The sequence below is a fragment of the Felis catus genome, chromosome A1 (assembly GCF_018350175.1).
Source record: "Felis catus isolate Fca126 chromosome A1, F.catus_Fca126_mat1.0, whole genome shotgun sequence".
In the NCBI taxonomy this organism is placed as follows: Eukaryota; Metazoa; Chordata; class Mammalia; order Carnivora; family Felidae; genus Felis; species Felis catus.
Window position 1 is genome coordinate 173276185 of NC_058368.1, and position 10649 is coordinate 173286833.

Consider the following 10649-nt stretch of genomic DNA (forward strand, 5'->3'; position numbering starts at 1 on the left):
CAGTGGAATATGATTTTAAACTTCTTCCCATACATTTTGTCTTTTATGTTCAGAATCTACTTCCAACTAACAGTTTTCTTTCTTTCTTTTTCTTTCTTTCTTCCTTTCTTTCTCTGTCTCTCTCTACCCCTCCCTGCCCCTCCCCTCCTTTTTTTTGTTGAAAGTGTTGACTCGGAGACAAAAAGAGGCCAACAGCAAGAGCAAGAGTGACAGTGAGACAACTGCCCAAACTTCCCTAGACATTGACAAGTAAGTGACTATGTCGTGTTTTCAGAGCTCTTGTCTAACATACCATTGCTTGGACTGAATAAAGAGACCTATTCCTCTCTACCCTGGGTTTCTTTGGCTTTCCAGTCACTTCATTGCTTTGATATCTGAATCTATTTTTCTTATTCCCAATTTATGTTAATGCAGGTGGCCTCTATCTTTTTGAATTACCCTTAAAAAATTCTACCACCCATTCCATTTCCACATTCTGTTTTCTTTAAATTTGCATTTTGGTGTTTGGTACTTTTGGGAGCAGTGAGCTATTTTGCGATGTAACGGTACAGAAGTTCAGTTGCAAAAGTTTGGGCAATATAAGTGACTTCCTTGGGTTATAGGTTGCAGCTTGACTAAGAAAGTATATTGTAAATGGTGGTCGGGTAGAAGTGATGCCCCCTGAAAGGAAAGACTTACCAACAATACATTAAAGCAGTCAGTCATTAGGCAGAAATGTTTATCTTTGAAATACAGATCTTAGACCCTAAATTTCAAGGCTGTCTTCCCTAATCCAGTTGAGTGGAGCTGATCACTTGCTCCTTTTGGAATCCTAACATGTGGACATTCCTCTATGACTGTATTGCATCCCATCCCACTATATTGCAGTATTTTTTTTTTCTTTTTTTTCATTTCTGTCTCCTTGGGTAGACTGTGAATTTTGAAGGCAGATACTTGCCTTCATTCATGTTTATATCCTCAGCATCTAATAAAATGTGTCTGAGACAGCAAAAACAATAATAGCTCTTTGTTGAACACCTAATATTATGTACCAGCCACTGTGCTAAGTGTTTGATGTACTTTGTAACTCTCACAATAGCTGATAAGGTAGTTGTTCTTTCTTTCTTTTTTTTTTTTAATAGATAAGGAAATTGAAGGGAAATTATAAGTAACTGGTTAAAGATCATGTAGTGAGAACTGGCAAATCCTGACTCCAAAACTTAAGCTCCTTCCACAGTGCTGCTATCTCATGTAGTAGGAGATGACTGTATGATTTTTGCATTAATTCATAAATTTTAAAAGGTACACTGATCTAGATTTTCTCATAAGGCAGAGTTTTATTTATATTCTTCCAGATGATTGAGTATATGAGATAATTTTTTCTCCTATTTTTAAAGACCTCCAGAGAAAGTTTTCTGTAGAGCTAATCCAGATTTCTCTTGCTGTATAGTAACTGAATAGTTATGACCAGAAAGAGAAATCTAAAATAGCAGCCTTTGGAAAGTTTTCTTTAGCTTCTTAAAATGAAGATGATCTTAAGAGTCTAGAAGACCTGGTTTCTGACAATTATTAGCTATAGAACCTTGGGGAGAATAGTACTTTCTTAGTAGGGCCAAAGAATTAATTGAGAAGTTGTGTTTAAAGGGCTTGGTACCAGTTCCTACCACAGAGAAAATACTTAATAAGTGCTTATTTTCTTCCTTTGTCCCCAATGATTCCATTGTCACAGATGCCCAATGAATCTTACTTCAAGGACACAGTTTCCTCTCTTTCTACAGATTCTACTATTATAAAAGATAAAAATAACTATGTAGGTGAAGTTACTCAAAAGTCTCTGGCAGAACCACATGGTTTTGGTAACTTCCTAGTCGATGTTGCAGGTTGTAAAATTAAGGAAGTCAGCATACAGAGTCAGACAAGTTCATCCACCCTGGTAAAAAATGTCATCTTGATTTAATTCTCATGGTTGTCTAAATTTTAACTTCCCTTTGAAAAAACTATTACACTTAATTTCAGAAGAGTTTGACAGAATATTTTATGTCTGAAGAGCAATCAGCATTGTTTGAGATAGTTAGAAGAGCTGATTTCATTACCATCCCACTGCTGCAACAGCAGGGTACAGAGAAACAGCCAGGGAAAACCGCTAATCACTCAGTCCTTTTGATTGGCGTCAGGTTAGTTTTATTGGCCATCCTGCTGAGCGAATCTGCATTGGTTGACATGTCTCCTCCACTGAATAATGTAAAAACACAATTGAGACAGAGTAACATAAAAACACAATTTGAGACATATCCAGGAGCCCAGAGGCAAAAGCAAATCTTAAAACTGCTCTTTCCCCCTTCCTTCTGATTGGCTAGGAATGAGAAGTGTTATCTCTGTAAATCCCTGGTCCCATTCAGAGAGTATCAGAGTCATGTAGAGTCCTGTCTCCAGCTTGCAAGGGGTGACCAAGGAGATGGGCCTGAAGAGAGTGGGAGGATATGCTCAGCTATGGAGGAGAAGTGGCGGCAGCGGCTGAGGAACCCAAAGGTATGTATGGAATGTTTTAGGAAGCTCTCCAAAGTTCTGTTCTATGCTTTTTTCTTCTTCCTTCCTTTTCTGCTTATCTAGAAACAAGATTGCATTTTAAAATTATCTTTTCTTTCAATTAAAAAGTATATATGCTCCTTGTAGGAAATATAGGCAGTTCAAAAAAATATTAAGAATCAGGAGAAATTAAGAAATTATTACCCATAATTTAGCTACTCAGAGATAACAACTTTTAGTATTTTGGCCAATTTTTTCAGTCTTTTTTTTATGCATATTTCATGTAAGTGAGACCACACTATATATGCACATATATATGTGTGTGTGTCTACATAATATTGTAGCATAAACACCTTCCTGGGTTTATTTTCAAACTTTTTTTTAAATTACTCTTAAAACTTACATCACACAGAAGTCACATAACCATTCTCATATTATTGGGCATTTAGGTTCTTCCCAATTCTTTTGTATTACAAGATTGTATTTAAAACATTAATCTGTGTACCACTTACTGTTTCCTAGAATAGATTTCCTGAAGTGGAACTCCTAGGGGAATGGATATAAACATTTTAAAATCTGTTGAAACATATCACCAAATTCTTCTCTTGAAAGGATATCCAGTCATATCCCCACTGCCAGGAGCATATTTGAGATCAACTCTGTTTAACACCTTGTGAGCCTGGTCTTAGGAAGCTGTGAGGTCTGGCCACTAGTTACTGGGAAGATGAATGTGCTTTCTGGGCTTTGCAATTAGATCAGCAAGAGCAAGTCTTGGCTTAGAGATCAAAGATAAAGCAGCAGCTCCATATTCTATGTTTACTAACTTAGCAGTCACTGCACACTAAGGTGAAGAGCCATTATCTATCATGACAAAAGAAAGGGACTCTCCTATATCAATGGGGTGATTTTGAGGTAGTGATTTGGAGTTGGGGATTATAGGTAAATGCTTATATTGTAGAGCCTGTTTATTCTTCTGGCATCACTATCCCTAGAAGCTACCATGAAACTATTATTTTCTATTTTAAATCTCTCCAAATCTATCATGGTCAAAGGCTGCTGTTCTTTAATATGATCTTGGTGGAATAATTTGCTTTGACTCTGGTATCCATTCTTGGATAATATTCTTGGCATAAAGATGTATTCTGTTCATCATCACAGTTTGTGTTTTTACTTGTGTACCCCATTTATTAGAAAGCAAAAAGACTTTCCTAGAGCTGTGTCCCACATTCCTTCTCTCCTGGAGACAGGTGTGATCTGGGCTAAGGAGGTTGATTTTTGGACTCTCTGCCATGAGATAACTCTTTCATCTGTTTTTCTCTGTCACAGGAAAAAAAACGCAGTGAAGGCCGACTCCTCAGTCTCTTGGAACAGTCTGAGCAGAAGACTGCAGGTGAAGACTTCAGGACCAATTTTCTGGGCTTCTGTCAAAGGCCCAGTAAAAATAGCCACTGAGAACTCATTGTTTGTTGGAGTTATGTGGGTATACATTTGACCCAATCAGCCAGCCTTTTAGACTCTAAGTTGTATCTCCCTAAAGAAGATGAGGACACACCCTGTCTTGTTCATCATGTGTTTCATTTCAGGCTTTATAAAGCCTGTTGAGTGGGAAAAAAAAATCCAAATCATAGAGGAATGACACAGCCCTAAATACCTTCTAAAGGAACAATCTTGGAAAACCAGACATGTAGACATTTCTTCCTCCTTCTAATGTTTTGTGCATTATTTATGTGTCACTTTTAGTTTTGTGTCCTAATCTATGCTCCTGAGGGATTATAGGAAGTAACTCTCTCTTTGTGCCTAGTATTTATGGAGCAGTAGAGTGGATTGGTTAAGAGCATTGCATAAAGTTAGTAATACCAACTTCATAGATTGTAAGGATTATATCTAGTAAAGCTCCAAACAAATTCTCTGGCATAAGTAGGCTCTTGGTAAATGTTAGCTGCTATTATTACTATTGTTATTTGTTGCTATTGTTAAAATTCACTAGATGTAGATGGAAGAGGAGCTTTTGCTTAAGCCTGGGGAGATTTGCCTTCTAGTTCTGGTAGTTCATTCTCACAAATAAATCTGTTTTGCCTCCTGATGACTATAAAAAGGCAGCCTCTCCAAGCCCTACGGCCTGCTGCCTCTAGATCAGCATGTTCTGAATCTCTGCAGGTGGCAGAGTTCCCTTGGCAACTCCTTGTACCTCAAGTCCAGATTTGAAGTAGATTATTCAGAGGTTGTTCATTCAAAAGTGTTCACCTCGATACTTCTGCAGCTGAGTCTATTGGATGCTAATACTAACATTCCGTTGGTCTGAGGCTTGGGGATCTGAACTACCTGGATAAGACTGATGAAAAGCAGTGCCCAGAAAATAGGAAGCACATGAGCAGTGAGAAGTAGTATGATTACAACACTTTTAACAGCATTACTACTTTTTCTCTCTTATTACAGATGCAGAAATAAAGACCAAGTCTAAAGAAACAGGAGGCCTCAGGTGAATTGGGGTATACATTGAAATATGACTGTGAGCAGTTCTAAAAAAGTGTAGGCCTGGTCCTGGGTTCCATGGATAATGTGATATTCAAACCATTGAAGGTAGAAATCACCATGGAACTGTGTGACCTCTCTCTGTGATCCCTCCCCCAACCCCCAATATATCTTGGCTAAGAATTGGATGGCTAGTTCAATTTCATGGCATAAAAACAGGCAGAGCAAGAGCTATGACTTATTCTTCCCTCCCAACCGTAGTCTTCTGACTTAGATTTCAAGAAGTTTGGGAATTTGGTAAAAAAAAAAAAAAATTAAAAAAAAAAAAGGGAAATTGGGTCTGAATTCTCATTCTCTCACTATCTGTGTGGCTTTGGGTTTATAATTTACCCAGTGTCCTCATCTGCAAAAAGGGAATGATAGTACTTATCTGGTTGCATTATTACAAAGATTATATGAACTGATAATGTATGTAAAAGCCCCTGGTACAATGCATGATACATACTTAGTGCTTATTAGTAGGTATATATTGAATTCTGAATTTTTTCCCCTTCTCTCTAGGGTGCCCTCGCTAGGGATGGAAGAGGCAGGCTGCAGCAGAGAGATGCAGAGTTCCCCTGCACATCTTGACTTAAACGAATCTCCCATCAAGTCTTTTGTTTCCATTTCAGAAGCCACAGATTGCTTAGTGGACTTTAAAAAGCAACTTACTGTCCGGCCAGGTAGCCGGACACGGGCCAAAGCAGGCAAAGGAAGAAGGAGAAAACTCTGAATTTCTAGGGTCCAGAGTTCACAAAACCATTAACGATAGGGGTGGGCCATGGTCATTAAGCCTTAGTGGCCCCTATTTCATTGTTGAGCAAGTTTTGGCCCTACAGGTTTCGCCACCAGCACCCACTCAGCATTCTCGTTTTGATGTTTTCTATAAGCTATACAGACATTGTGTATAGTATTCTGTTTTATAACAATCTGGATTCACTTATAGTTAAAAGAAAATTTAAATATATTTATCTATGTTTGTATGAAATATTATTTCAATAAGATGGAGATTTTACTTTTTTTTCTCTGTGTTACTGGATTTGGGTTGGGAATATTTAAATGTGGAGCTAGTTCTGAGACTCCTAAATTACATGTTTCCAAATTAATTCCATTACTGGTCTTTGACATACTGCCGATATTCACTGAATGTGTAGTGTGCAATTCTAAGCATTGTGTGGTTACTTCCTTGACCTTTTCTGACATCATTGTGGAAGGTGCCAAGGCATCAGATCCTACCTCTTATTTTGCTGTCCCTACCATTCGGTGACCTACCACTTCATCTTGCTGCCTCACCTAGTTAAGAATTCTCAGCCAGAGCATAGGACCTTTGAGGAATTGAATGCTCTGTTAGTAGCTCCTATGCAAAATTATTTTTCTTCCTAGATTAACCAGTGGGGATGCCAGGGATATCTGTTAAAACAGATTGGTTCTCTTGCTGTCAAAGGTCATAGCAGCAATAGGAAATAACTTATATTTCAGTGTATTAGTAGAGGAGTGCGCATTTTTTACCACATTGCCCAGGAGCTTTCAGTGCAGAACAGAGATGTGGTCTGTCTTCAGTGTACTTGCAGACTCCAAAGATAAGAGGATGTCGAATGGCAGAAGCAACTACCTGTGGGAGATGACCAAACAAGGATGTTAAGAAAGCTAGCTTTGGCCCAACCTGATTTGGAGATGTAATAAAAGACTGTGGGAGGTGGCTGCTGTCCAGGAATGGGCCCTGGGACAGGGTAAATAGGGACACCACTCAGACTCTCCTCACTTCTGATTTATCAAGTTCAAAGTTACCTTTTCCTTGGTTTTAAAAAAGATGAAAATGAAGGGTGTGTTAGACTGGAGATTCAGAGATAGCTAGGATGGAAGGCACAGCAAAGGCCTTTAAGGCATTGTTTCCTGCCTGAGCCTTTGCACACAAGCTCTTTGAGTTAAAAGAAGGCAGCATGGTATGCACACTATTTATTCCATGTTTTGGTGTTGGGTGGCATGGACATTGTGGCCAGCATCACATAAGGTAATAGGTGTTGTTTTTTGAGGAACTATTGTGGCTTAGGCAATGTATGTACTTTCATTTAATCCTCACAGCAACTCTATGAGGTAGGTATTACCCTTCCTAATTTTCAGATAAGGAAACAAAGGCTCAGAGAAATAAATAAAGCCACTTTTTGTCCTTGGCAGTGAGACCACAGTGCCCCTCATCTTCAGTCCTAAAGAAAATGCTGTATTTTTACTCTAGTATTGATTATTTTCTTGTTTTCCTTCTAACAAAAAGTAGTTTATTATGTCCCATCAACTTAATCCTCACTAGTCTCATTTACTGGCAATTTATTGGAGGGTAGAGCATTATAAGTGGGATAATATGTTTCTCTCTCTTCCTGAAGAGAAGAGAAAAGGCTGATTCTAGAAAGTGAATTTTTTAGCTTAAAATTGAGCAGTTTCCCCAGAACATGGGTCAGTGGCAAATTGTTGGAGGCGAGTATGGGTCAGTAGGACCAGGACCAATAGGCTTACTTGCTAGTCAGGGGAAAACAGCCATCTCCCCAGTGCCCTTCATGACCTTACTCCTTACCCCCTCCCTACACTCTACCATCCCTATCTTTGGTAAAGTCTGCTCATTTCTTTTATTCCCCCTGTGCCCATGGTCCCATGAGAGAGGCGTTAGTGAGACAATGAAGAGACAAAAAGTCAGTGGAAAGAGTATCACATCAGTCTGAGTCTGAACCCCTTTCTCTGATATGTGTTAATCCCTCTGAGACCCAGTTTCCTTGTCCATGAAATGGGGAAATCATACTTAACAGTGTTCTAAGGAGTAAGATAATGTATATAAAGGCACAGTATCTGTCGCATAGAAGATGAGAAGTAAATGGCAGCAGTTATTAATTAATGTGATGCTGGTTTTGTATGTCATAAGTAGTGTTAGGGTGAGAAGTAAAAGAAGCTAGAGGTGGGGTGCAGATGCGAAAGGAGTCAGTTATTTGAGGAGTGAGCCCTTGACTGTCTTAGCTTCAACAACCACCAGCCTTCCACAACAGGCTTGGGTCCCTGGGCATTTAGAGCTCACCCAGGACCCATGGGTTTTTCTTTTCTTTTTTTTTTTTTCTTCTCCTGAAAGGTGGGAAGCAGATGTTCTGCTGATGTTGCCAATTCTTGGAGAGCTGGAAAGCTCCATGAACTTCGTAAGCTATTACCATAAATTGGGAAAGAGAACTACTCCATGTTAGGCATTGTGGTTGTGTAATTTCATTTCATCCCTTACAACAGCCTTTCATCCTCTAGCAGAGGCTGTGCCTTGCCCATTTCCTCTGGGCACTCAACATTCTATTACATACCCACAGTAACCTATTGCAAGAATTTGCAACTCTCTGCATTAGCACTTCTCTAGCTTTGTATTGGCACAGGCTGGGATGCCAGGACTTAGGCCCCTGATGCAGTCCTCAACCAGTGAAAGGTGGAAGCTGGGGGATAAATACTTGAGCTTCCTTACCTGTTAGGTGGGTGCATTCTCCACCAGAGTTCTCACAGAGTTCCTCTGTGGGACTGAGCCTCACTAGCTGCCAGCAGCAACTTAGTTATGTACATTCAATTGCTTTTCTTTTCCTTCCTACCTCACTTCCAGTTCCCCTGCCAGCACTTCCTGGATCAGGGCTGGGACTAGAGTGAGGGGCCCTTGCTTTGGGTTCATGTAAGGACAGAGTTGGCACTTACATGAAGGTAAGAGGGCCTCTTTACCTTTTGTAGCTAGGCACACCTCACATGGATCACCCTCATCCTAGCCCTGGCCTGGATCACTTCCCAGTTAAGATATTTGCACTCAAATTAGGTCTGCCTCTGGGGAAACCCAACCTGAGGCAAATCCTATGGAAAAATTAGTCTCCATGTTTTATGCATGGAAAATTTAGGCTCAGAGAAGTGAAGAGATTTGCCTAAAATCATACAGCTAAATGGGATGGGATTCTAACCCATCTGCCTGACACTAGAGCTAATGCTCTGTGTACTTCACCACCTCCTACCTCCCACTTGAGTCCCAGAACTCAATGGAAGTTTTAAGTTTGGATGAGCTCATTCTCACCTGTGAGGCAGAGCAGCTTTGGCCCTAAGTTGATTTAGAAATTGGACTGAGGAGAAGGCAGATACTAAGTGGAGGGTATACCAGTGGGAAGATAGAAGAATATATAAGCCCAGAGTGGAAAGGCTGCTGAAGCTATACGCACCAGGAAAGCAGGAAGAGTTTATTTTGAAACTCTCAGTTTCAAAAGCCCTGTAGCTTTTTAATTTAAGTTGTAGCTCTTCAATTTAACACAAATTAACTGATACCTATTACATGTCAGGTCTAGAACCTGGGCCATGGGATTCCAAAGATGAATAAGGAACATTTTCTTGGGAGTCCGTGGGGAAAGACAAACATTATTTTAATAGACTGTTGTCAATGCAATGATATAAGCCAATCCAAGACCCTGAGATCAATAGACCACACTCAGCTGGGGTCAGGGCCAAGAGGAGCTTCTCAGGAAAGGCTCCACAGCATTGGTGATGACTCAAATATAATTTTTTTTAATGTTTATTTACTTAGAGCAGGGGAGCTGCAGAGGGGGAGAGAAAGAGAATTCCAAGCATGATCCATGACTCGGATCATGACCTGAGCCAAAATTAAGAGACGCTTAACTGACTGAGCTACCCAGGCACCCGTGAAGTATAAAGGATAGGAAAAATTTGGTGACAAGGCTAGAGAGAGCAAAGGGGGAGATTATTCCAGATAGACCAGCATGAACAAAGACTTAACAGCAAGAAGCAGCTTGATGGGTGTAGGAAGTCTGCAAGGCACACCTGGAGTAAAGGGTGTGGAAGGAATGGTGGGGAACTTACTGAGCCTGTGTGCCTGGCTGCTGGGCACTGTCAGCTGTGAGAAGCAAGACTATGAACAGCTCCGAGTAGGGAGAGCCTAGCTCCTAGCCCAGCCCTGGCTGCAGCCCACCTTTCAATGACCTGACCACCAATTCCCATCCCTCGGTTCCTCCTGGACAGCTGGAGATTGGTACTAAGGGTGCTATGAGAGAGTCTTGTCAGGATTTGTCCTTCTTGTTGGTCAGTGGTCATCTGGCATCCAAAGAGAACTGCTGGCTACTACTATGCCTCTGCTATAGCCAGGACTGTCACAGCTGCTCACAGACCTCAAGCTCAAGCAACCTCCACCCTCTATAGGCCCTGACACAGAACTTCCCCGACACTCTGCCTAGGGTATTGGGGAAATAGACACAGGACTTCCGGAAACATGGATGAAGAGTTTTGGCATTACTTGTTAGGAACATATCCTCACCCTGGCCCAGAAGACTGGACTCTGGCTGTCAGCATGAATCACATTCAGTTCCATATTCTCTTCCAACTAAACTAAGCTGAGAGAGACTAGAGCCCTAGGCTAGGCAGGATGTTATGCTGTGGGTGATGGCCACTCTGTCCTCCTGACTCCACCCCCAGTTTCCCTGCTTTTCAGAGCCCATGTGTCTGATTGGCACTAATCTAGCCAAAACTAATACAAGAGCCATCATCCCTGGTCTCCACCCTGGTGTCACATGGAGGCCATGTTCTATCTGTAGATAATGGTAGGGTTACTGCTGTTGAGGTAGACCAGAGTTTTAAAA

At 40.8% G+C, this 10649-nt stretch overlaps 1 protein-coding gene and 1 long non-coding RNA gene across 5 annotated transcripts in view; one reads left to right on the forward strand and one right to left on the reverse strand.

The window, feature by feature from the left end:
- The window catches only part of UIMC1 (ubiquitin interaction motif containing 1), a 116984-nt gene extending 110953 nt beyond the window's left edge, over window positions 1-6031 (forward strand). For all 4 annotated transcript variants that reach the window (XM_023259245.2, XM_023259260.2, XM_023259248.2 and 1 more), the window contains 5 exons: window positions 165-249; window positions 2337-2508; window positions 3832-3895; window positions 4942-4984; window positions 5539-6031. In XM_023259245.2, the coding sequence (XP_023115013.1) occupies window positions 165-249; window positions 2337-2508; window positions 3832-3895; window positions 4942-4984; window positions 5539-5749 (575 nt within the window). In that variant the 3' untranslated portion in view covers window positions 5750-6031. The remainder of the gene's footprint in view (window positions 1-164; window positions 250-2336; window positions 2509-3831; window positions 3896-4941; window positions 4985-5538) is intronic.
- The window catches only part of LOC109502784, a 59566-nt gene that overhangs the window by 38165 nt on the left and 10752 nt on the right, over window positions 1-10649 (reverse strand). Inside the window, exon 2 of the long non-coding RNA XR_002161624.3 lies at window positions 6526-6628. This is a non-coding gene — a long non-coding RNA (uncharacterized LOC109502784). The remainder of the gene's footprint in view (window positions 1-6525; window positions 6629-10649) is intronic.